Source organism: Eucalyptus grandis, chromosome 8 (genome assembly GCF_016545825.1).
Source record: "Eucalyptus grandis isolate ANBG69807.140 chromosome 8, ASM1654582v1, whole genome shotgun sequence".
Lineage (NCBI taxonomy): Eukaryota > Viridiplantae > Streptophyta > Magnoliopsida > Myrtales > Myrtaceae > Eucalyptus > Eucalyptus grandis.
This window is the reverse complement of record NC_052619.1, coordinates 30,446,678-30,474,313: the sequence shown is the minus strand read 5'-3', so window position 1 is coordinate 30,474,313 and position 27,636 is coordinate 30,446,678. Positions and strand designations below refer to the sequence as shown.

The window sequence follows — 27,636 nt, the reverse complement described above, 5'->3', positions numbered from 1 at the left end:
TTTACCTTTTTGGCAATTTTGCCTATATTCAAGAGAGGACGACGAGTGTTTCAATATCATCACCAGGAATTACGAGAGAATTGAATCAAAACTCTATTCATTTGAGCCTGATAACAATTTCACTCGAAAATGGATGATCATAGAGGGTGTTTCTCAAAGGTATAACAGAGTACGAAAACCTCAAAACACTTGCTACTATCCTGTCTAATTGTAATCAGTGCATCAAATCAAGAAATAAACCCGGAATTAATCGAATAAATTCCATTGATTGCCAAATAATTTACCAACCAAAGATAGAACCATGAATTAGTCAACGAACATGACACACTCTTCTCAGGAATTTTGTCTTGTCACTACTCCAGCAGTATAGGTCCTAAAAGCAGGGGACATTCCAATGCTGTACCAACTTGCGTGTTCTAAAGTCGTGCAGCTGCAGGGCGTCTTCGTGTCTTTTTTTTGCAGATTCAAACACTGCTTGGATCTTTGCATGTTCTTGTCACTTCATGCTGAGCTCGAGGCACGAACGTACGAAGATCAAATAAACTAAAAGACAGGGGAAACTTACAACTTTGCGGTCATTAATCTAATCAGACAAAAGACCGATTTAAGTAAATCAAGATTTGGGGTTTTGCTGGGTTGGGTGAGCGGTCAATCCAGGGGAAGGAACAAAGTTGCAGGAGGAGCAAGAAAACCGGCGGAGTGCAAAGTTGCGGTGATGGTGGGTACAGAAGAAACTGATTGGGGGAAGTTGCACGGAAACGACGTGTTGTCTGGGGTGAGATTAGCGTGATGATTGATGGCTTGAAGCCAATTGGAGGGGGACCAGGGTGAAAGGGAGAGTTTGTGTCTTGTACTAGAAAAACGGACCGAAGAGAAAGTTGAAAGGGGCTCTTCACCGGCCGCTCAGTGCCAATTTACAGTGCCTTGCCAAAGACGATGACAATTCTCCTTCCCTCTTTTCTTTTAAACTTTATACACAATTTATATATAATATATTCTATTAAGACAAGGATCCAATCTTTCAGTTCGATTGATCCTTGTGAACTTACATAAATCGCCCTATCCACGTGCATCGGATGAGATAGCACTCACAATGAGGTCGGCATGGCTCTCGAGATCCCTTTTGAGTGAGAAATGCTGTGATTTGAACACGAAAACTGTCACATTAAAATCTAATGCGTGATTACTCTAGAGACCTTTTGAAGGTAAAGCCCAACCGCAAGCTTGTCATGTGAGTACCTGGATTCAAGAAAAGCGCCATTTTACTTTCAAAATGAGCCTCGAGGTAGTACATGTTGTAATCTCGGGATGAAACCTGGACATTAAACACTGGACAAACAGCGTGTGAAACGAGAAATCCATATAATAAACAAATGCCCCTTTGCCCCCCGGGACCCCTCTTTATAATCCCATCTCTCTTTCTCTCCCTCTCCCAATGATCTCTCTGTTCTTCTCTCTCTCTCTCTCTCTTCATCTTCATGTTAGAGAGAGAGAGAGAGGTGCTGTGCTTAGTATAAATATTGGTGGGCTAATGGCCTTCGTCCAGATTATCAGAAACGGATGAAGGCAGAGAAAAAGCAATTCCTCATGTTTTTCCTCTGAGGAGGACGGAATGACCGAAACGCCCTCCCACGTGAAGCCTTCTGATTCGGAGTCCAATTGCAGCTGGAAGGCCGTTGTCGTCCGACCATCAGGTGAGGTGCACAGTCACAATGCGAACCCTGTTTTCCAGTGGGAACCAGTTTCCTAAATAGAATAGTGAAAGTAAAGGCAGACAGTCAGGAGCCAGGCAAAAATTTTCAGTCTTTGTCACGCTTGTTGAATTTCTCATTTGTTATGTACTTGTTGAATTTCTCATTTGTTATGTACACTCAATACTTGTGTTTCTAACAACCAAGGAGAGAGTTACCTGGTCGAGAACTCGATCATGGCTTCATGTATGTAGTCTTCTTTGCGATCTGGAAGGTTTTCAATGCAAAGATAGCATGTTAGAGTCAATACATGGTCTTTCATGCGTGTCGGTTGCAGATCACAGCGTTGGCAAATTGCTCATTGAGCATGCTGCAGAATTTAAGGAAATAATGATGTTCCATCTGGTAAGATGTAAATGATAATCCTATTAGATGAGATCAGGGGATGGATGCTTTGCTTAATCCATAAGATAGTGGATTCGTCGAGCTTCGTCCATCTGCTAGTTAGTTGTTCTCTCATTGTTGATAGCCGATCAGTTTATCCTTCATTCTTCTGATTCACTCTTCTAATGTCACGTCCCGAAAAAACGTTGCCTGTTGAACTCATTGCATTTTTATCTGTTTTCAATCGACAGAAAAAGTTGCTTCCGATTAAACCGGACGAAGCAGAAATTGTGGGTTGTCTTTAGATCCTTAATTCCCTGGCAAACTTGACATGCCTTCTCTTTTTTGTTCTCCTGCCCACATTATCATGTTAGCATTTTCATTCAATTAAAATGAATCTTCTTCTGGCTTATATGCTGCAAATCTTTTCTCATGCAACATAAGTATTCGGATCACCAGAGTTCAATGAAGCACAAGTGGCTAATGCATGTATAGCTTAAGAGTCCAAATCTTCTGTCTTTTCATTAATTGATCTTTTGATCTATGACAAAGAAATTCTCTGTATGTTAGCTTATTTCTTTCCTGCTTACTTCCTCATAACATCTAGCATCTTTCGTACTCTTTCTTCTTACCGCTTTAGGGAACACGAGGTTCCGCAGTACTAACCTCGACCTGATCAATAGTGCCGTTAATCTCACATCTCTCCGAGATGGGGACGCAAATGAATGGGTCTAACTCTTATCTTATCCTTATTGAAAGAAATAATTTTCATTTATGCCGAGTGACATACATGAAAGCTCTGAGTCAGACCTTAAAATTGGAACTTCTGGGGTACTATACAAAGAAAGGTTTTACTTTCCATAATTGCGTGTCCTCTTTGCTTTGCCTTCAAAAACAAACAAGCGAGAGCAATTAATTTAATTAGGCAGAGTATGCGAGTGCAGTGGATCGTGGAAACAGAAAGCACATAAGGCCGAACTCGTCAGTCAGGAAATGCTGTGCAAAAGGTGGGCCTTGCTTGTCTCGTTGCTGTTAAAAAAATGATGTCGAAGTGTCTTGGGAGTTCCTCTTTCTTCGCTAGCTATCTGGTCTTGGAATCTAGCCCAACATTTCGGCGATGGGTTGGATAATCAAGATCAAAAGCACGAGCACAGGGATTACTTAATGATTATAATTCCTTTTGTTTGGTTTTCATTTCATAATTGTGTGTATGTTCGCACTCAGGCTGAGGTCAAGGAATGCGGCGAATTTGTTTTTAAGTTGTCTTGTTTTTGAATGATTGAAAACGGGAATGCTTTCGAGCATGCGTGTGGATCCTGATGATTAGATAGCCTCGAACTAGGTACTTTATTAGCATACCAAAAACTTGATTAAATTGATCTGGAGCACCGGGCACTTCAGGACTGTCTGATGGATAAATCCCACCTGTTTCGACGACATTTATGTGTAGAGTACCCGAGAAATCGATATTTAATGTCTGCTCGGTTCTGAAGGCGAGAGCATATGCCACACGCATCTGATAATTACTTGTGCTGTAGTTTGCCTCCAGACAACTGAATTTGAGTTCAAGGTTGCAAAGCCTCCATACCTTTTACTGATAAGGTCATGCTACGGTACATTGCTTCCTGTATAGTAGAGACTTGAGAGGATCGTGCCCATGCTCATAGCTCGGCCAAAATGTGGAACATATTAGGAGAGAACCTGAAATTACCAATAATGGCGAGTTCAAATCAAGCAAAATGGGCAACTCAGAGAGAAATATGTGACAGCAAATCGCTCATGGAGATTTAGCGGTGATACATTGGACATCAAAAAATTTAAGAGGACATAAATTTCAAACTAAACCAGACCATTGGTTGGTTAAAGCAAGGCCAATTCATTTGAGCAGCTTACATCCAAGCACTCGGACATTTAACTGTGAAGTTAAGAACAAACCAAAAGGAGAATACAGCAAAGAGTAATCACCTCTTGGACATCTCCTTGGCATCGGTATTGTGCAAATAGTGCACTATTTTTTGCAAACGGAAGGATCCTAATAGTACCGAAACACGAAGGTTGACATGTATCTAGAGCAAGGATTTAGATCCAGTCTACCATATTTCAACCAGGTGTAAAAAAGTACAAAACCAAAAACCATTCCAAAGTGTATTTGCTAGATCATCAGTATGCTAGAGAACTTCATTCTTCACCTGCATTTAGGCGTGAATTTATCATGCTAACCTAAAGAAATCTCAATAGCAAGTGGAGAGAGTTGTGAGCTTTAGAATGATTCTACTCGTCTTTCTCACATGGTTGAGAGGCTCGTCTGCGCAAGAAATGCAGGATCCGGTTCATACTTATCTGAGGGCTCCTTCATTGCTGAATATCTATAGATCCAGTCTCAGCATGGACTGATATAACAGCAAGGAATCCACACAACAATGTCAGAGAATGAGATAAATTGCTTCAGCCTGCTCCAGAAAAGGGTAAGGAAATGTTGACAACTGAAAAAATTTGATCAAAGGTCAATTATGAGTAACCCAAGAGCAAGACATATTAGATAGGAAATGTGTGCTCGTGATGGATGGCAACCGTCCGGTCCCAAAGATTAACATTACTGAAAGTAGCAAAGGTTACCGAGAGAGAAACACCGAGAGTGAAAATTGCGGAAAACCTTTCCAGAAGGATGCAACTGGAAGTGACCAGGTTCGAGCACAACTATACATCTGGTAAATTTTCCCGATGAAGATGAATCTCGTCGTTGACTGAAGTTCAAACGAATTAATTGTCCACCCGAAACCCGTTTCTTGACATCCTTCTGACGGCGATTCTAAAGCACCATCAGGACAAACTTGACCTTGACACCCTTCTAACCCATGAACATAGATTACCGCATTCTCACAGTAAACTAATCATCAACAAGCACAAATTGCCATTTGAAAATCCACATGCATACAGCCTTATCACGACAGCTTCTTCCCTTAGCCTAACATCGAAAAGCTGATGAGAAATCGCAGTATTTGGTGTCCAGACCATTAAAACAAGAAAAAAATTACAATTGCCTGGCCCTCTTATGAGCAAAAAGCGCCCACATCACATTCCTCCTTTGGAACACCGTTCTAAAGACCCATATATTAATCAAGATAAATTAGATAAGAGATGTGCCATGGAAGCTTCAATACCAACAGTCTTTTCTGTCTTTCAATTCCAGGTTGCGTGCCCAAGTCACCAAATGATGTTACTTTCGTGCTTATTAACCACAAGATATTTATCCACATGCCCCGTCACGCATACTCACGTGAGTCCATGGAACCAAGGAGATTCCTGCGTAGGGCTGGCAACGTTGGATGCAATAGATACATGAAACCCGAACAAGGAAAATTTTAGACATTTCGATTTCACATGACGAAAACTACCCAGAACTCACAAAAGACGACACGTTCCAACCCTTACTTCTAAAAAAAAAAAAAAAAGCAAATAGTCATCATAACGAATACAACCTCCTTTCAGGCATATACACAACCTCAACAGATTGACGTAATTGCCACTATGACTACTAAAAAATTGAAGACAGAGAATTTAATGATAGTATAACGTCTTTTTCGTCGGCGACTACTATGCACGGTCTTTTTTTTTTTCATTTTCTTTTTCCAGTTATGGGTAAAGAAAAAATCTTTATAGAGTGAAAGTTTTCTGTTCCTTTTACTTCGGCTCCCTTCCACTCATTTTGTCTGTTTGCTTTATGAGTGAGTTTTTGGCACTGGATTTCTTGTAGATTTGGCTTTTCCTCAATATATTCTTACATTTACCAAAAAAAAAAAAAAAAATCATTACAGAGAACCAAGGAAGGATGGAGGCAAACCGCAAAGTCATGTACACCATGATTGAGAAAAACAAAGAACATCAATTACATTGCAACTTTGGAGGTGCTGCGGTCGCAATCATCGCATCATTCTCAGATGAATTAGTTGTTTTTTATCAGCAGGTTAAAGAATTTGGCATTAGCACACTAAGTTTCCATCCACATTCATCATTGCGCCAAAGTTGTTTGATGAAACGATGGAGAATGTCCGAAGCTGAGCCTTTTCACCTCACCAGTCAAGGAAGTGAAATGAATGGAGATGTCCCGCCCCAACTCTCCTCTGTCGATTCACTTCGTTCTCTCTGGAGGTTGCCCTCCGAGTTGGCGAGTTATTTCCGAGCTGCCTCCTCTCTCTCCCTCTCTCTTATATCTGATTATTTTCTTTGCTTCTGTTGGTTTCATGTATTGGGGGGACTTTGGTGACTCTTCGGATCAAACACTCCTAATCAGCCTAGGGAGACTTCTAATCCCATAAGAATAGAAACGAGACCTACTACAAAAGATCACCAACTCCGGTGAGCACTAATTTAGGGAGATTGTAGAACTAGATTGGACTGATCTTTCTAGACTAATTCTAATTTGGTTTTGGTTCTGAGTGCAGAACTGGACCAAATTGAAGAATCAAACTGGACCGACATGATTAGTTCTAAGATCGGTCCCCGGACCTAGATGGTAGATTATACGTTTTAAATAACTAAGAATTGATCCCAACATGGGAGGTTCCTAAGTTCCAAATCTCAAACCTGCCTACCTTGAAGCCACTCACTTCAACCCCACAACCCTATATTCAAACTATGCTTGGGACTAATCCAATTAAATGCTCACAATAAAAAAAAAATTAGCACTTGATGTTATTAAGTTTGTCACGAACATCACCAAAATTAATTTTGAAACAACCCTTAAATAGGATAATTAAGTGATGGTTAGCTAATTCGTGAAATAGAAAAGTCATTAACGACGATCAAAATCTTACCAACTATGTTATTAAAACATATCAACAACGACCGTAAATCCATATATGACAAGAAATTATTAAAAAACTAAGAATTGATCCCAACATGAGAGGTTCCTAAGTTCCAAATCTCGAACCTGCTTACCTTGAAGTCACTCACTTTGACCCCACAACCCGATATTCAAACTACTATGCTTGGGACTAATCCAATTAAATGCTCACAATAAAAAAATGTTATTAAGTTTGTCATAAACAACACCAAAATTAATTTTGAAACAACCCTTAAATAGGATAATTAAATGATGGTTAGTTAATTCGTGAAATAGAAAAGTCATTAACGACGATCAAAATCTTACCAACTATGTTATTAAAACATATCAACAACAACTGTAAATCCATATATGACAAGAACTTAATTCTATTCGATCATCAATCCATAACGTTTGCGGACTTATCATTTACTCAAATGCTTATGCTCATTTTTTTGATGAACATCTACCTTTAGTTGGTATGTACAGAGATATAGCCGTAGAATCTAAATAGAGTAATCCCAAGAATTTTTTACTCAGGTCACCTGAGTCAAGTGTATGGGTTTGGCTTTGATGCATGGTCCATTCCTATTATGATTAGGTTTAGCATCATGTCGTCACGTGTATCCAAAATCCATCTCATCACGCATAATATGGATGGAGTAAAACAATAAGAATGTGTAAGATTATTTATCTTTAATCATGAAATAGATACATATCTTTCAATTCTATGTTCAGAAGAAAGAGCAAGCTTACAATTTTTTTCGGTTAGAAAATTGATCTGGGGAATTTCCCCCTCTTTTATGAGATACGCCCGAAGTCACATCCATGATTAAGCTGAAAACGTTTCTAATTTGATCTTTTTCTATCAATTTGTTTATCCTTTTGAGTATCTGTTTTGCTGCTAAAAGAGGGGAATCAATAAAAAAAACTCTCTCTCTCTCTCTCTCTCTCTCTCTCTCTCGTTTCAAAATGATGAATGTCTTTCTTTCATTGGTGAAAGAGCGGAGATGAGATGTTATAGGCTCTCTTTAAAAGTTACTAAAGGGTCACATACCTATTACCGAATATTCCAACTTGGTGATAATTAATCCACATCACCTTCATTCTAAAGCTCCAAGTTGAGCAAGCTTGTCGCTATAACCTCACCAGGATACTAGTAGCTTTGAAATCTCTTCGCACAAATGATGCTCCTGACAATTCAGCATGGGCTTTTCTGAAGTTTGTCTTGTGAAAAACAGCCGATCCCTTTACTATTATGTACGGGTGTGCAACCGGCCAGTCCAACCCCAGGAGCCGAACTGACCTGATCTTACCAAGCCAGTTCTCACGAGGATAGGCTACAAGAGAAAGTGGTTTAGAAAAATGAAAGAGTGAACATTCTTCAATATTTGCTCTAATTTGCTTTTTCTCATTCAACTTCGGTTCGGAAATGCGGTGTGAAAGTGCGGCTTTGCTTGTCTCGTTGCTGTCAAAAATGACCTAACCTCTGAATCTATTTAAATGCACGTATACAAACGTAAATTCATATTGATTTGTAACCAAAAATCATTCTAGTTTGCTTCTACGGGCACACATGAGAGAGGTAGAAATATGCCCAATTACACAACAGTGAAGAAGACAGATTTGGATGATAGAAAATGTAACTACATTGTGCATTTTTTAGACTGCATCAGGAGCAAATTCTCAAAATTATGTAAAACCATGTTCCTTGCTGGTTTTTCTGAGATTGGGAACACAAATCTGCTAACACCATCAAGAGAAGCTCGACCATGACATCCTTATACCCATAATCACAAATTACTGCATTCTCACCGTACATCAATCACCCTAAACACAAATCATTATGTGCGAAACAAACACAAGTTGCCAATTCAAAATCCTTGGGCACATGACTTATAGAGATAGCTCGTCCCTTCAACCCAACATCAAAAAAGCAGAGAAGAGAAGTGAATGTATTTTGTGTCTGGCCCCTTTATGAGCAAAACAAAGGTTTACATCAAAGAAGTGAGACGAAAAAGTCTTCTACAGGCATCCACAATCCAAATTGTAATGTCATTTAAAATCCACATTAAAAAATCAGGCACCAATCAGTAATTTATAACCACGAAAATGAAATTCCAATCTTTTTCATGTTCCTGCTGATAAGCTAAAGTTCCCACATCGTATTCAAGATAAAATGGATAAAAGATGCGCCACGGAAGTTTCAAAACCGGTAGTCACCAGATGATGCGAGCTCTGCAAGTAAAGTTTGTGCTTAGTAACCCCAAGACATTTATCCACACGCACAGTCACACAAATTCATGTAAGTTCATGGAACTAAGGAGACTCCTAGGTAAGGGTGGCAATATTGGATGCAATAGAAACATGAAACTGACAAGGAAAATATTAAATGTTTGGATTTTGCAGGACTATCAGCACAAGGAACTCACAAAACTTGACACATTCTAACCCCTTACTACTAGAAGAAGCAATCAGTCTTCATAATGAATACAACCTCCTTTTTGGCCTAGACAAAACCTTAACAGGTTGACACGGTTGCTAGTGACGCTCCTAGAAAAATAAAGACAGAATTTGTGATGCTATCATAAGGTCTTTTTCATCGGTGACTACTATACACGGTTTTTCTTTCTTTTTATGAGTTAAGAGAAAATCATTGCAGGGCACCAAGGGGAGTGGATGCAAACTGCAAACCGTTATACCTGATAAATGAGATTAAGCAAAGAACATCACTTACATTGCAATTTTGGAGGTGATGTGACAGCAATCGTTCCATCATTGTCCGATGAATTAGCTGCTCTATCAGCAGGTTTAAGAACTTGAAATGAGCACACTAAGTTTTCATCTACATTCATCATTGCACCAACGTTGTCACGTTCACTGCAAAAATTAGGAGCAGAAAATATAGTCACCAGTTCTCCATCGGCAAAGAATTCATACCCATCTTCAACAACCTGTGACAAGCATTGTTAATGATGCTGCTCTTTCTGTGGCTAAAAGCACCAAAAGAAGAAAGCATTAATATATCATTAACCTGGTGGCCACGACAAAGAAGGTCCAGATCATGCTTTTTCAAGAATTTAGACAATCTATCTGGGCCAAAGGTATATGAAGTGCCTTGATCTTTCATTCCCCAGCCTTTGACATCCTTATCAGGATCTGACCAAAGCAAATCGTGGAGGAGACCACGATATGGAACTTCACTTGGGCGCTGCAAGCCTCTAATTTGATTCAAATTTTTTAACTTGGGGGAAAGGCCACCATGCATGCATAGTATGTTGCTCTCTATGACAGCGGCCACTGGAAGACAGTTGAAACAATCAATGAACTTCTTCCAAACAGTAACTGTCATGCGGCGTTTACATTCATCATAAAATCCATATATCCGATTCATGGATGCACACTCATGATTTCCACGTAAAAGGAAGAAATTCTCAGGGAACTTAATTTTGTAGGCCAGCAGAAGGCAGATTGTCTCCAGACTTTGCTTGCCATGATCCACGTAATTTCCAAGAAATACATAATTGGCATGAGGAGGGAAACCTCCAAGTTCAAAAAACCTCAGAAGATCAGAATACTGCCCATGAATGTCACCTGGAAAAAGAGAGTATGCAGTAAATGGCTCGATCAAGCAAAAACACATGAAATACGGTTGACAAATAGTCTCATAGTGCAGAAAAGGAATGTACAGTGCACAACATGAAAACTTCATCCAACAGTCATTCTTAACCTCAGTGACAGAAGGCTTGAAAATTGTGAATATTTCCCCATGATTTCATACCAAATGGAGCACAATGATATAAGGAAGATGGATCTAACCCTGCAAAGGTAAAAAGGGTAGTTGCTTTTGGTGAAGCTTATATATGCCCCAACCTTAATAGACCTCATACATTAGAAAATGCGATCTGCTTAAAGTTATAGGAGGATTAGACATTTTTCTTCGATGACAAAAAAGTCTGTCTCAACAAACATCGCATCACATTCTAACCCACCATCAAGGAGAGAACTCAAAAACCTGACCACTAATCAAAATCCAAATCAAATGCCATTTTACTTCCCTCGCTGAGTTCCTAGATTGGATCTCAAGGCCTAATTATCCCTCAAACTAATCAAACAGCTCAACCTTTCATAGTTTAGGTCACCAAATATAGCAGCTCCAAAAACAAAACCGAAACCTTAACCAAAACTGCTCAAAAGAACCACAGCAACAACACAGGAACCAAACACCGCAAGATGCAAAATCAAGAGCTTCGTAGTGGTGCGTCTCAAAGATGCACAGAAAGAAAGAGATTAGATAAGATAAGATCATAATTGATAACCTAAGATCTTGAGGTGGCCTTCGAGCTCAAGGAGATTGGACTGTTCAAGGAAGACGTCGCGAGAGGCAAGGCAGAGCTGGCTGATCTCAGCCTCGGTGAGCAGGAACTGCTCCTGCGCGCTTCTGCTCCTGAAATCCAACAACCTGTTAATGATATCATCCAACGCCGCCATCTCCAGTCCACACCCTAGACCTTGTTTTTCCATCTCTAGTCAGCGTTTTCCTTTTTACTCCGTTATAGTCGTTGTCGCCGTGACATAAGGCGACACCTTCTGATGGGAGACGATGTGCAATTATTAAACTGACGATGATTTCTAACGATCAGGGAAGCAGCAAAGATGATGAAGAAGAGAGAAGGAGAAGAAGAACTACGGAGGGAGGGAGGGAGGGAGGGGGAGAGAATGGAAGGGCCTCTGCAACTCCGATGTACTGCACTCATGAAATGACGGAGAATGTCCAAAGCACAATCCTCTTCACCTCTCTAGTTATGGAAATGAAATGAATGCAGATCTCCCGCCACAAGTTTCCCTTTCTCTCGATTACCCTCCGAGTTGGCGTGTTATTTCGGAACTGCCCCTCCTCTGTGTCTCCCCCTCAGTCTCTTATGCTAGATTTTTTTCTTTCCTTCTCTTGCTTTCATGTATTGGGGGACTTTGGTGACTCCGGATCAAACGCTCCTAATCAGCTTGGGGAGACTTCAAATCCAATAAGAAAAGAAAAAGGCCATATACTCAACAAAGTCAAAATGTAATATGTGTTTATGTAGCTTTTGGTCAAAAAAACATCTTCAATGACTTAGGTAGTGAATACTCTCCAAAAAAGGAGAGTTATGGAATATGCTATCATGTTAGCCGAAACATTGGATTCCCCAAATATATTACAATACCTCGCTCTTTATAGAAGAGTAGCTCTCACAAAATATTTTATGTTTTGTGAATGACACAATTTAATTATTTATAATCATCTCTCCAAACAAGCGGAGAAAATCATAGAATCTAGTGAGCATCAATCTAGAGTAGACCCTAGAACCAAACTGAACCGACCCTACCCAGCCAATTCTAATCCGGTTCCCAATTCTTGGTGAGAAACCTGATCAAATTGAAGAACAAAACTAGACCAATAGGGTTGATTTCAAGGTCAATCCTTGGGTTTGCACGGTGATTACAAGTTCCAAAATTTGGGAACTGGTCTCGACAGGATAAGTTCCATATTCCAAGTCTTGAACTTACTCAACATGGAGTGATTTCATAATCCCATATTGAAACTATACGTGAGATTAATCCATTGAATTCTAATAAGCAAAATCTCAACGCTTGATGATATTTAGTTTGTTTGATGACCATCACTAACAATAACTTTCAAACAACCACTTAATAGGATATATAAGCAATGGTTATTTAATTCGCAAAGTAGAAAAGTAATTAACGACTATCAAAATCTTACCAATTATATTATTAAAACATATCAATAACGACCACGATTCCACATATGACAAGAACTTAATTATGTCCGGTCATCAATCCATAATGGTTGCGGAGTTATCATTAACTCAAATCCTTATGCTCATTTTTATTATGAAGAACAGCAACATCTAGTTGGTACGTACAGATATATAGTGATAGAATCAACTAAATAGGGTAATCCGAAAGGGTTGTTCTAGAAAAGTGCATGGCTTCGACTTTGATGCATAATAGTCCATTCCTGTTATGTGGTCACGTGTATATCCATCTCATCATGCAAAAGACGAATAGAGAAAAAGTATAAGCATGTGCAAGATTATTTATCTTTAAGTATGAAATAGATTCGAATCTTTTTTTTTTTATGCCGAGAATCTGGCCTAGCTCACTGGCCTAGCTCACTTTCGGGAGCATAGCACCGGGAGTACAACACTAACTATACGTTGGGGGAGACTGGCCCAGTAACCCACCGCTGGGACCCCCACTTAAATAGATCCGAATCTTTCATCTCTAATGTTCAGCAAAAAGTTTGAACCAAGCCTACAATTTTTTTATGTGAAACATTTTTATGTAGGAAATTTTCCACTCTCCTCTAAGATTTTTATCAGGAATATCTGAAGACTTGTACGCCTTGAGTCGCATCCATGATTAAGCTGGAAACAGTGAATCGCTCATGGAGTTTCAGCAGTGATACATCGGACATTGAAGAATTGAATAGGATCTAATTCCAAACTAAACCAACGTGTTTCTGGCCAGATATGGGTTAGTTTAGGTGGGGCAATACATTTGAAGAGGTTACGTCGAGGCGCTCAGACGTTTAAGTGAAGTCAAAAACAAACTGAAAGAAGCCACTTCTTCACAATTTACAGCAGATTAATCACGTCTAGGACCTCTACTTGGCATCAATATTATATAGCGATGATAATACTATTCTTTGAAAATGCAAATAATTCCACTAGTACCGAAAACCGAAGGTGGATACATATCTACTGTAAGGATTTAGATCTAATCTGCCGTGTTTCAACTAGGTACAAGCAAGTACAAAAATGTTGTTAAGAGAATATGATCCCTGACATGGACACTAGGAACACCTAGCGCTCACAATTAAACATGAAATCGATTGTTGTTTTTTTTTTTTTTTTTTTTGGAACTTTTTTTGGTCGAACATGAGATCGATTGTTCAGAAAGGCAGATTCCTTACGAAAACAAAGTAACAACCATTCCGTAGGGTATTTCCTGGACCTTTGTCACGCTAGAGAACTTCATCCTTGGCCTTCATTTAGCTATGAATTTATCGTGCTAACCAGGAGATACCTCAATAGCAGTCAGAGAACTATGAGCTTTAGAATGAGTCTATTCGTCTCTCTCACGTGGTTGAGAGAGACCTTGAGTTGACTCTTATCGACTTTTGGATGCTAGCTCTCGCCTACGCAAGAGATGCGGGATCTGGTTCACGCATATCAACAAGGACCGCAATTCCATATTTGGCAAGTACTTAATTATATTCAATCACCAATCAGCCACAACATTTATGCTCGTTTTTATGATGAAGAACCGCTACATCTAGTTGGTAGGTACAGAGAAATAGCCAGAGAATCATCTAAATAGAATAACCCCAAGGATTTTTTTAGCTAGATGCATGGGCTTGACTTTGAATTTTTTAGTCACGTGTCTATTCACATATCACGGATAAAAAAAGAATAAGAATTGTGTAAGAAAATTTATATTTAAGCATGATAGATACATATCTTTTTATGTTAGACAAAAATTTGAGGAGCTTACAATTTTTTTCTTTTTTTGTCAAATATTTGAAGTGGAAAATATACCGCTCTCTTTTGAGACAGTTATCATAAATTTTCGAACATGATGCAGGTATCCACCCTCAGTCGCATCAATGATTAAGCTCAAAACTTTTCTAATCTAATATTTTTGTGTCGTTTTGTTTATCCATCTATTGTGCTGCTAAAAGAGTGAAATGGATAACAAGGCTCTCTCTCTCATGAGCATTTCAAAATGATGGATGTCTTTTCTTTCATTGGTGAAAGAGCGAAGACCGGACAACCAGTGCTAACGACTTTCTTTGACAGTTATTGCCCATTATCGAATGTTACTACTAGGTGATAACTAATCCATCACCGTTGTTATAATGTCAAAAGTTGAGCAAGCTCGTCGCCATAACTTCATTAGAATATTAGTAGCTCAGATATCTCTTCGCGCAAGATATTGTCTACACAATTTGGTAGGGGCTTTTCTGCAGTTCGTCTCGTGGAAAACCACCAATCCTTTTACTACTAGGTACGCGGTTGCAACTGGCTGGTCCAACCTGGGAGCTATGCCGACCCAACATTATCAAGCCGATTCTCACGAGCATAGGTTACAAGATAAAGTGGTTTAGACACACAAAAAAAAAAGGAGTGACATATTTAAATAGTTCTACACTATTAAACATGATTGATTGTTCAAAAAAGCAGATTTCTCACAAGGACAAAACCAAAAACCATTCGGAAGGGTATCTGCTAGACCATCAGTATTCTAGAAGAACTTCATTCTTGGCCTCCATTGAGGTATGAGTTTATCGTGCTAACCAGGAGAGATCTCAATGGCAGGTAGCGAAGTATGAGCTTTTAGGATGATGATTCTACTCGTCCTTTTCACGTGGTTGAGAGGGACCTTCAGTCGATTCTATAGGCTTTTGGATGCTAGCTCTTGCCTGCGCAAGAAATGCAGGATCTGGTTCATGCTTATCTGAGGGCTCCTTCATTGCCAAGTATATATAGAACCCAATCACAACATTGACTGATATAACAGCAAGTAATCCACTCCACAGTGTCAGAGAATGAGGAGATAAATCGCTTGAACCTGCTCCAGAAAAGGGAAAGGAAATGTTGACAACCGAAAACACAAACTTTCTATTTGGCCTGCAGTGAGTTTGATTAAACAAGCAACATGTGCAATGCAAGAACAAGAAACATTTAATAGGAAATGTGCGCTCATGATGGACCCAAGCATCAAGTCCCAAAAAATTAGCATGATCAGAAGAGCAAGAGCAAAAATTGCAGAAGAACTTTCCCAAAGGTTGCATCTGGAAGTGACCAGGTTTGAGCACAACCATGACATACAGTAAATTTCCCCATGAAGACAAATTTTGTTGTTGGCTGAGGTGTAAACGTAATTGTTCACCCAAACCACGTTTCTTCATATGAGGAATAAGGGGAAAAAAACCAAAGAAAGATGTATATAACATCTTTACCCATCTATGACCAATTTGATTGCATCCTTCAGATATCAAATGTAACTGAAATTTCTTCCTTACCAGGACTAAAAAATTCTTAACCTAGCCTCTAAAGAAATTAGAATCACAGAAAATGCTAAATTGATCCTCAAAATTCCAGAGACAAGTTTGCAAGGACAAAACCTAGCTTTAATTTAAATCACAGAATAACATAACAATCATGGTGGAAGTCACAAGCTTGACTAGAGAGGATACATGCTAAGCAATTGGGGCCAGTTCATTTTCTGACACTAGCACCTGATAGTCAACCTCTAGACTAAAACAAGGACATCTGATTACAATTCAACAAAAAAACATACAAGCTATGTCTGATAGAAATCACCTTAACCCAACAATGAGTTGATATTTCTAAAATATCCTTCACAGTTATAATGCTGCAAACTTGTTCATGTTCAGCTGATTTGACACTATGTATTGGCAGTTTTATGGAGAAAAGGAAATAAGTGGCCAATTGATATGCTTTACTTCATCTTCCCATGTCCACACCATGACATTACAAGACCAGGATGAAAGTTTAGTAGTATCAGAAGAATATTCCCTCTTCGATCGCACAATTTGAGAAATCATCCTAAACTTCAACTACAAAGTCAAAGTCACAAGCTCAAAGAATTTGGCACACTACATTACTACCCACATAACCATATTTGGAGTAAGTAGTTAATATTGAAGTTAGACAACTAAAAGAAAGCATATGTTCTACTATAAGAGGCATTAGGGAATTCTTCTTTGAGGTATTCTATTTCTAAAGGTAAGCACATGCATGAGACAATAGTCAGGCATACTAGCACAATTAAAACAAGGAATAGCTTATTTGCTTTTATCTTTCCTTCTCATGCCAATCAGAAGATTTTGGTGGAAAATCATTTTCACAGCCTTATAATAAATGATTTACAAGAAAGACAATGATGATAACAAGTAAAAACTGCAAATCTAATATTGTCTGTCTGCTCCAACAATTAAAGGAAATGACTGCGAAACTACAACAAAAGAATATGCCTGGAATCACTCAAGTCTTGGTCTGAGATTAGCAGAACCAATTCACCAACACCACCCCCCACCAAAAAAAAAAAAAAAAAAAAAAAAAAACTACAAAAGGTATCCCCAGACTGAAGGCTGAGAAATAAATTTGCAAGGCCCGAAGAATGTATGGGAACCTATGAGGGTCCATTTCAAAAGGATGCAAGAACACCTACTTGCCACAATCTGAAACTCATCAAGGCATACACGAGTCTAGCTATACAAACCCACTACAACCATTATCAAGGCAAACAGAAACCGAATGCAAGACCAACACAGATATCACAAATGGAGGTTAGACTCTACATTGATCACAAAACTTACAGCCAATTCCTTCTAAATTATTGACCTTGCAAGAGATGCGCATAAAGTAATCAATGATATAAACTGGGGGGCTTTTCTCTATGATAGTTCTATCAATCAGCTTACTGCAGACCATGTTGCAAAAAGATATACTTACCTGGAAATAGATTATGGTTGAAACCATATAAAACTGCAATGGGAATCAACCACATAAACATTGATGCCAGTAAGAATTTCTCTAAAACTCCAGCCATAGTAGCCCTGCTATGCCAAACAAAAAACTATTGTTACTGCAAAACATATTGAAGGCCTAAAACTGACTATATAGCATACATATTTCTGGCCAACCATGTACACAAAAGAAATTTAATTACCATCTAGACCACGCACAAGCACAAGCAGATATATGCACATGTTTATGCACCTGCATGTCTATAAAAACACATCTCTCTTAGAGAGAGAGATTATTTTGCCTACCCAAATCTGTGCCTGGCAGTTTTTTATTGGGCCAGTAAAAAGTTGGTAAGTAAAGCTAAGTCATTAAATTCTTCCAGCATATTCAGACAATTTAGGTCCATGGTCCAGAAAAGGGAACTTTTACCCTGTAAATAAAGGCTGCCCTCGGGAAATTTTTCTACAGCAAGTTGTGAGCTTTGGTTCACATAACTTTAAAGTTTGCTGGGCTCTCTCCACAGGTGATTTTTTAGGCATCAAGAAATTTAAAAATACCGACGTCATGTCATGTATTGCCAACAACGTATCCTGAGGAAGTGACAATCCAAGTAAGAGAGCAATTAAAATACTTTGCAGCAACTGCTTCTGCTTTCACAAAGGCACACCAACTCCAGCAAACTTTTTAGAAGACTGTCTGGATCGAGATCCGAATATGGGCAAATAGCACAGCTGTATGTTTAATGTGGCTGAAAGGGGTCAATTTTCAATGTTAATCTGATGGGTAGCATGAGATTGGCATCACAACCCTATGAATCTGATCCCACTGTCCACCTTTCAATCCTAATGACAGAAAAGATGACGTCTTTCTAATGATTTTAGAAGTTCTTTGAGAACTTAGACTCTAAGCCTTCTCCCCCAAGATCAAGCCCAGTTGCACAAACATGCTCAAAGCTGGCCACAAGCTGTGGAAAACACTGATTCATCCATTGCATAACACGAATCAAGATCAAGCTTTCCCAGTTGACAAGTATGAGGTACAGCCCAACTTTCAGAAGTAAAAGTCAATAAAGCTACAGCATTTACGAACAATCTTTAAGATATAACCTATCCTTTTGCAGTTTTTGTTATTCCACCTTATACATTTACAGGCATGTTTTAAATTGAAATATTTTAGCATTTAATAATATTTTACAGAATTTATTTACATTTTATGAAGTTAATTCACTTATAAATCATGTACAAAACATAAGTTATCATTAATCGCCACATCACAATTAAAATATCAGTTTCTCAAGCATATAATAGAGTCACAAGTATGCTCCCTACAGAGCACAGAACCATGAAAACTCACAAGTCACAACACCATAAAATGCTCTTTGTTTCTAACATGTCCCCATATAGGTCCACAGAGATGAAAAAAAATTCTCATGCTGGGATCCATTAAAAATACAACACCGAAAAGTCAGTGACAATCAAGTCTGTCCCAATAGAAAATTGAGTGAGATGAATTTGCATATTCAACTGAGCAAATAATCACTCTCAAAGGGGACATTATATATCCTGAAACACAAGTGTGTCTACTCAAGATTGTGATAGTGTATTGCCCAGCACTTCTTTCAAGTCAGAAGATAAACTAAATTAAAGATTCCAATACAGCATGGTGTTTGGTGAATTGATCGTCAGATCTAACTTTTCATCAATGCTAACTACAGTGTGTTGAGAAGTTCAACTAAAAAGGTTTGTTTATGGCCATCCATAAGTTGGGTAAAATAAACCTGAAGCATGGCAGGAAAACAAACAAAACCCTACATCAAAATAATAGGAGTTGATGGCAAAGAGAACCATTGTCTTATGTGGTTAGCATTGCTATAAGAGCAGCACACCAGTAAAAAATGATTAGATTGACCATTTGCGGTTAATCAAGTAGGCAGAATGGCAGTCATTGTCACCATCACCATCATCTCAGCCGCACATCAAAAACTTAAAGAAACTCAATGCTCATAATGTTACAGAAGATGGCAAGCAATGTCATGTCATACCTTTTTGTAATAAATAATTACAGCTTCAAGCCACAAGCTTCAGCTTCAATTGATTTGAATCCCACACCAATTTCTAGTACTCTCTGCTCGAAAATTTGCAAAAATTCGAGTTGTCCAAGCAATTCTATATGAAAAGAAGAATTTTATCTTTAAAACAAGACATTGAACACAACAATTAAATTGATTTGCAAAAGGATGACCATGCTAAATTACCCTTTACCATCGACCAAATCCGCACTTTGCTTTGATTTGAGAAGCAACTATCTCAGGTGCCGGGCACCTTGGGAATCACCGCCTTTGCAGTTAGCAGCTCCTCAGAATTCAAAGCTCTCCAACTCTAGAAGTTGACAATTCAAACTAAAAGTAATTATTACCCCTCAAATCTCTAAGGTTGGACTGGCTTCCAAAAATTCATGATCTCCTATTAGGTGGAGCTTTCAGATTGATTTCAACATTATTATGTCAAAGTTCCACCCCCCTCCCCCAAAAAAAAAAAAAAAAAAAAACATAGTGTCACCTTCACAGAAATTTGCATTTGAAAATGTACAATGCATATCCTCCTATGAACTCAACGAGATGATCCCAGAATTTCCTAACTCAATTTTCACATGTGTTTTACAACAGCTTTTATTCATATTTTCAGAATAATAAGAAAATGCTCAATCCCCAACTGGAGGCTTTCATTTGAAGTAAGATATTCTTTCACTTATTTCCTACTCCCATTCCTTATTGAGTAGACAAGTTAAAGCACAAAAGGTAGAAATAGAAAATCGATTCAAAATGTCTTCGCGTCAATCAAAGGTGTGCTAAAATTTCCACTGAAAAGTGGATCAAGAGCCTCTTGATAAGTGTCAGTTTACATTTTCTCAAATAAAGATTTGAATTAAATCTTGTTTCAAATAAAGACATAAGGTGCCATCATTTTATTAAATAAGGGCCTGAAGTGACTATATTTGTTTCAATTAAGGGCCTAACTTTCCGGCTATTTAAAGACATTTTCATCATTTGCCTTTCGAAAGAAATTTTCTTTTTTTTCCTCTTTCTGGTTTTTCTTCGCCAGTGGCTGATTGGCCACAAGCAAGCGACGATCTTGCCTAGGCGAGGCAATCTTCACCCTAGGTGAGGCTGCCCTTGTCAGCCCCAAGCAAGGCCACCCCTAGCAAGGATGGCCTCACCACCAATTGGCGAGGTCTTGTAGGCTCTATCGGCCCTTACCAGCGGCCGGTGAGGGTTGTTGGCCCTCGCCAGCGGGCCAGCCCTCGCCGAAAAAGAGGTGGGGGCGGTGGGAGGAAGAAGAGAAAATTTAAAAAATAATGTCAAATAAAAATCATATTTGGACGAAAACGCCCTTTAACAGTCAGCCGATTAGCAACCAACAAGGTCAGACCCTCATTTGAAATAATCATGGCCACTCTAGGCTTCTATTTGAAACAACCATAGCCATTGTAGACCCTTATTTAACACAAATTCACTTCATGTCCTTATTTGAGAAGTTGGCATTTCGAGCCTTTATTTGAAAATTTCCCTTAAATATATGTGGTGATATGAGTAGGAAATCCAATTTAAATAGTTTTGTAATGGATTATCACAAAAAATTCCAAAATAAATTTATTTCAAATTAATTTTTTGACTATCAAAATCTCATATTAGTACATTTGTGACAAATTTATAATTCATTAGTTTCCATTAAATTTTATCGTCAAATCGCTGAATTAGATGACAACCACTTTTAGGTCTTACCCTCTGTTCAGATTATGGCTTTTCATGATATTAATCTAATCTAATGAAAATTGACATAGAATAAATTTGTCAAAAATATATCAGTTTTGGGTTTTTGATTACTAAAAAACAATTATCTAGAAAAAATTTGTCATATGTACTAGTTTGAGATTTTTTATGATCAAAATTTTAATTTAAGGTAAATTTATCACAAGTAGGGGTGAGTATTTCCAAGTTACTTATAGGTTCTACCTGAAACTTGAAATCTACTCATTAGTACAAATTCCTTATTTTTTGGAACCTAAAACCTATCCATTAGAGCTCAAAACTCAAAACTTGAAACCTACCTAGTTACAAGTTCCAGGGTTGGCTCTAGGGTGCAACAGGTTCGGTTTTTCTTTGGTTTCTTTTTTAGTTAAGCAAAACAAAGATGAATGCAGCTTCTCATTTGTCAAAAGTAACAATCCATAGAAGATGAAATGTAATCTGCACCTTATTCAACTTTTTCACCAGAAATAACCATGTTATATTGTCCAAATCATGTCAGATCAAGATCAGCAGCTTCTCACAAAGGTCACCAGCTTCTAGTTGAATTCAGCTTACAAGTACCCAAATTCTGGAACAACGGGTGCAATAGTTACCAAGTACCCTCAGCTTAGAATTTATATGTCTAGCAATTAAAATTTGAAGCAAAACATCCACCACTAGCCCAAGCACAATAGAAACACACATTACGATCACAAAAGCCAAATCAAAACAGGTAAAGATCAGCACCTTCCAACAATTCCCAGATATAAAATTACAACGACACAGTCACCTACTATCACACTAAAATAAGCAATTAAAGCAGATTATTTCCCATGCAAGGAGTTCTTTGCTGGATTATTACAACTCGACAACATTACCTCCATGCAACACAAATTCTAGGAAGCATAGAAATAAAAACAAGATTGAAATTCTAGAGCTTGCTCTCCTGCTGTTATTATCTTGAAACAGAGCATCAAATATGCATTACCCAGTTCATGTTTACCCCAAGTCTTATGTAATGATGGTTAACTATTAAGAGGAATCTCGCATGATTAAACTTGTAAAGTACATAGATCAAACAAACAAATTCGGTGTCATTCAGCCTCACCAACAGGTCAGTATACAGAAGATCTTTAATACTCATATCAGATCAGAAAAGGGGACAAAAAAAGCACCTCATCACCCTAAAATTACAAAATGCCCAAACTTGGGCCTTTGGCAGAGGACTCTTCCTCTGTGTGCATATGCGCTGTCTCTAACTTTTCTTAACAGTATGCGTAGTTTGGCAATCAATTGAGAAAATATGTTAACAAGTTTTCAGATATGATAATATCATGTATCATTTCTCAATCATGCCTTCGGGGGCATTTTATCAAACAGATTATGGCCGACGATTTGAGGAGTAGATTCTACTCACTTCAATTCTAGACCCGTGGACTGACTCAAATGCCAATGATTCGAAATCAAATGACCCACTTCATTCAAGCCCGACACACGGTTGAACACAGAAGGTTGAACTTCGGTTCCAACTAAAATCAAACCAACGCATAGCAGCAAAGAATCAGACGTTACCTGATTTACAGACGATGACCAAGCCGCGACCCGTGAGTCAAAAGGGAGTAACAAGGCACTGGCAGAAGTTGGAGGCTCTGGAACGAGAAAAAGGTCAAGGTGAAAACTAGAAAAGGAGAGAGCTTTGCCGGAGAGGAACGGTCCGGTCGTGCGGCTGGCGATTTCGGAGAGGAAAGCAGGAGAAGGAGAACTCTCCAAGGACATACGTCTGCCAAGCCTCAATGTGTTTTTTTTTTGGGGGGGGTTTCCCGGTTCCCCGTGCTCGGTTCCGGTTCCCGAGAACCGGCGGCTCTTTAGAAAAATAGAACCGGGAGACAAGCCATTACCCCTTGGAATCTCGAGCCAGATCGGTTCCTATCAGTCCAGTTCTCTGATTCTGGATTCTACCCAAGAACCGTTCTCATTCTAACCGCTGGTGTACTTAATTTGTAGTTTTTGTGGCATTAATCCTTTTTGATTCGGATAATTTTCTTAATTTCAATTAGATTTTGGTTTCTTGATTTAAAAATGTCAGGAATTTCCTATTTTGGGGAAGTAGCATCTTCAAATTCTGCTCCCCATGACAATATTATTTTCTTAATTTCCTATTATGAGATATAATTCTATTAAGAAGTAGGGAGAACTAGGGAGAACTGCAAAAGCATCTTGAATTTCGTGACAGTATATCATTTGCACACTTCAAAATCTTACATTTTGCATTTCTCCAAAATAAAAAAAGTTATAATTAAAAAAAAAAAATTGCTACCCTCGTCTAAATTCGACGACGGCATGTATTGAGCCGACCACCCCAACGGTGAGGAGCCATCACCCAACAACGACCCTCTCACCTTCTCCCTTAGCCTCGCCCCTTCTCTACCTTGGCACGCTTGCTCAAGTCTTGCTGCGGCACGGCCATGCAAGCACGACCTGTGAGCTCGTAGCTAGCGTTCACCAAGGTCTCATGAGCTCATGAGGGTCATGCCAGATTGCGAGCCTTCGCAACAAACCTTGCGAGCTCTGTAGTTGAGCTCAATCATGACGGCCAAATCAATCCTAAATGGTCTCAAGCCCGCATAATGACCATTATCCATCCATTATACCGTTTTAACTTCTTTGTTGAAAAAAATCCTATTAATACATGTTATTAGTCAATTGTTTGAATCTGCTAACAACGGGTTTTATCTATGCTAAGAAAACCTCTTAATATATTTTAAAATTGACAAACTTATCAATGATTTATAGCAACCTTGATAAATGCATAAAAGGTTTATGTTTCAAGTAATACTCACACTTAAAAAAAAAGACTCTTTATAATTGGAAGTCCTACATGAGCAAGTCTCAAGTCATTATCTTTAGGGAAATTTTAAATAAGAACCGAAGTGCTCTAATTTTTTTCAAATAAAACCCCAAAGTAAACATTATCTCAAAGAAAGGCCTGAAATGACTATATCAGTTTCAAAGAAAAACCTAAAGTGATTATGACCATTTTAAATAAGGGCATAACCTTGTCAGTTGGCTGGTCGACAATATATTCTAGCCAATCAAGGATATTTCTTTGTTAAAACACAAGTTACATATAAATTAAAATTAGATTAAAATTAAAAGTGATAAAACTTGAAAAAGAAAAGGGAAAAATGCACCTTCTGCTTGTGGTCGCCGCCCCACTAGCGATGGGGCGGCGACAAAGGCCAACAAGGTCGCTTGCTAGAGGCAAGGACCAAGGCGCTTGGTGAGGGCCGCTAGGCCTTTGCGAGGGTCGGCAACCCTCACCAAATGCAAGAGAGGGCATTATTTGAGAAAATGAGAGAACTCCATGTTCTTATTTGCGAAAACGATAGTACTTCAAATCCTTATTTGAAATTTTCCCTTATCTTCGACAAAAAAATGGGTGTTCATATTCAAGAAGTGGGAAGCAACAAACTTGGAGGATATTAGCAAGTGTTTTACTTGAATATTAGCAAGGTTAATTAGCGAGTACTAGCTATCCTATTGCGTAAATTTAGCAATGACAATCTTAAAAAGGAAATCAATATCTTTTAAAAAGGAAATCCATACTAGATCACTACAAGGAATCTTATTTGATTGACCATCATCCCATAGACAAAGTCTTTTCCTTAATTGAAGTCTCTACTTATGGATACCAAAATTTGAATGCTCGGGCAAACAAATCAATGGGATCATTTATCTGAGCATCCGCCTTAATCTTATCATCAATTGTCCAATGACTAAGTATGCACATTGACCCTCAGCGAGATTATTCAATGGGAAGTTTTGGATACGGAGGAGTATAAAAGAAAACTAAGATGTTCAAGAAAGATATATTAATAGAAAACAATTCCAAAGTTCAAGAGAATTTCACAATCTTTTGTCAGTTTGATGTCGGTTTGATGTCCATACACACACACATATAAAAATGGTCATAGCCTGTTAGATGTCCGTTTGTCTGGAGATTTGTATATATGTTATTGAATTTATGGGAAAAGTACTTACTTTTAATTAGTTAACACTCAAATTTTGTTAGAGCCTCATCAGATTAGATCTTTGAAACTTAACCTTGACTTGATGGTGTCTTTTTGTTTAAGTTCAACATGACTCTAATCCATAATAAATACATAAATTACTAAACTTGAGCTCGAAAATCAAATAAACAGTAAAAATTGACAACAAAAGATGGTACACGGTCTTATTCGAAATCCAAAAGTTTATTTTTAGAAATATTAGTGTGTATGATTGAAAATTGTCATTAGTGGGTGAGGGTCTTTTCTTCAACTTTCGGACCACTTCTTATTTTAGGTGGAATAACTAGAGTGCGTTTTGGACAAGGGCTTTAGTACTGAGGAGTATTTTACTAAGTGGGGTTTCTCAAAAAGTTAAATTAAAGTTTAAAAAAATTAATTGAGCCAGCTTTTACTACGATATTTTGCAGGGTTGGATGTCTTAACATTTTCAAATTACTAAATTAATCACGTAGGAGTGTCGATAGCCCATCTCCCTACTGAAGATGGTCAATTTTATCTTTTAAAAGATTAATCCACTTGAACCTAAACTAAATCAAAGGTATTTATGAGATTTCTTAAGCTATATGAATACTAACTAAATAAAAATAGGCTAAATCTAATATCAAAATCTAACAGCCTAATTAAGGCCTTTTTCTTAACCATTTTTCCATTATTATTATTATTTTTGTCCTTTATTTTTATTTTTATTTTGTATTTTGTGTATTGTTTTTTGTTTTTAATATATTTTATTATAAATGGCCCATGGGTAACGGACTGAGCCCTGGGCTCAATCCAAAAATAGGCCATACTTTGCTCTTGGGGATCTCGGGTCTAGACCTAAGAAAATATGGAGGACTTCATTTAAGAAATGGGCTTCTTCGCTCGAACCTAATCCTTTTATAAACAAAATTAAGCCCAAATAGGGTCTAGGCCTAAGAAAATATGGAGGACTTCATTTAAGAAATGGGCTTTTTCGCTCGAGCCTAATCCTATTATAACAAAGATTAAGCCCAAATCTATTAAACCAAAATAAACCCAAAACTTACCCTTCTGATATTCCCCCAATCCATCAAACCAAATTAAACCCAAAAGCTTACGAAAACTAGGCTAAGGCTCTATTTATTTTGCGGAAAAAAGAACAATTTATATATAATTTTCCTAAAATGATGGTTTGAAATTATTAATTAATAAAAAAAAATTCATTACCAATAACAAATTTTTAAGTGAAATATTGGTAATAATTTATGTCTAAATATTTTCATGGACAATGATATATATTTTCCGTTTATTCACTTTTGTGAGCGATACAAGCGATTGTTTTAAGGCAAATCTTTTCAAATTATTCATTGTCCTTGATGTAAATAGAACCTAAGTATGTTTGATGTTTCCTTTCCCTTATATTACTTACTTTTTATTTGTTGTTTTCCTTTTTATGTTCATTTCATCAATAACTTCCAAATCATACCCTCATCAATGACCACAATTATTCGTCATTAGAATGCACAATGCACAAACAACACGGTGACAAAGAAATGATAAACAAAAGTATATTCAGGTTTTGATCTCGATAACCATGATTTCATACCAACGATACAATTCCTATTGCTTGAAACAGATCAGTAGGCACCTCCACGAACGATGACAGAAATTGTTTGACAAAATAGCTTTGAAGCTTTTTGTCGAACATGTTATGTGTATTAAGGTCCATCGAACTTGTAATGATGTATTTTTCTTATTTAGAAATCAATGCATCGATGATAACAATCCAAGACATCAAAAACTAGAGCTCCCAAGTTTGTCCATAATGAGTAGATCTAATTGTATTAGTGTCTGGAATTGACTTCTTCTATGTAATACAATTGATAAGGCCTCATTGGTAAGTGCTACAAGATCTTGTACATTGGAACCCGTGGTTATGGACCCGAATCCATTAGCATGAAACATTGTTTTTCCAAGTTAAATCCCCTAACATATGAAAGGGTGAAAAAGTGCTTTCGTTGTTGTGAAACAGAAGCTTTCGTATCTTAATGTTTGTATTTAATTTATTTGGAATTTTTAGAGCAAGATTCACTTTTTGGGGAATATGAGTTGAAGTAATAATAAGAATATTTTGAATGGAACATCTTTTAGAGCAGGAATTGTGTTTACTTTTTTTTTTTTTTTTGAACAGGTGTTTACTTGGTTATTGAGAAGAAATGGAGCTATGATTAGTGAAAGCATCGACAATAAGGACTCCTTTAAATTGCCTTCAAGTGAAGCCAATGCCGCCGGAACTTTGAACAGGATTTAATCTCTTCGTGCTTCTCAGCTACAGAACAGAATCGAATACAGTACTCCCGCGCGA

General features: G+C 37.9%; 2 protein-coding genes and 1 long non-coding RNA gene across 7 annotated transcripts; all 3 read right to left on the bottom strand.

Moving 5' to 3' along the window:
- On the bottom strand, positions 1 to 2,011 carry LOC120286892. Its single transcript, XR_005545606.1, has 2 exons — positions 1,240 to 2,011; positions 1 to 1,137 (listed from the first exon to the last, which is right to left on the bottom strand). It is a non-coding gene; the product is annotated as an uncharacterized LOC120286892 (long non-coding RNA).
- A 6,023-nt stretch (positions 2,012 to 8,034) lies between these two features.
- LOC104416909 (serine/threonine-protein phosphatase PP1 isozyme 3) lies at positions 8,035 to 11,421 on the bottom strand. Its single transcript, XM_010028243.2, has 4 exons — positions 11,217 to 11,421; positions 9,932 to 10,491; positions 9,635 to 9,851; positions 8,035 to 8,237 (listed from the first exon to the last, which is right to left on the bottom strand). Exons 1-4 carry the CDS (start codon positions 11,419 to 11,421, stop codon positions 8,035 to 8,037), a joined length of 1,185 nt encoding a protein of 394 aa, XP_010026545.2.
- A 3,440-nt stretch (positions 11,422 to 14,861) lies between these two features.
- LOC104414058 lies at positions 14,862 to 23,074 on the bottom strand. Of its 5 annotated transcripts, none has more exons than XM_039298700.1 (6): positions 22,816 to 23,067; positions 21,709 to 21,832; positions 19,711 to 19,834; positions 19,498 to 19,621; positions 17,442 to 17,545; positions 15,022 to 15,531 (listed from the first exon to the last, which is right to left on the bottom strand). In XM_039298700.1, the coding sequence occupies exons 5-6, from the start codon at positions 17,536 to 17,538 to the stop codon at positions 15,311 to 15,313; spliced, it is 318 nt and encodes a 105-aa protein (XP_039154634.1). In that variant the 5' UTR covers positions 17,539 to 17,545; positions 19,498 to 19,621; positions 19,711 to 19,834; positions 21,709 to 21,832; positions 22,816 to 23,067; the 3' UTR covers positions 15,022 to 15,310. The 5 variants fall into 5 exon arrangements, with proteins under 5 accessions (XP_010023358.1, XP_039154634.1, XP_039154636.1 ...); XM_039298702.1 differs by having other exon boundaries at positions 19,718 to 19,834; XM_039298699.1 differs by lacking the exon at positions 21,709 to 21,832.
- Between the last annotated feature and the right edge of the window lie 4,562 nt (positions 23,075 to 27,636).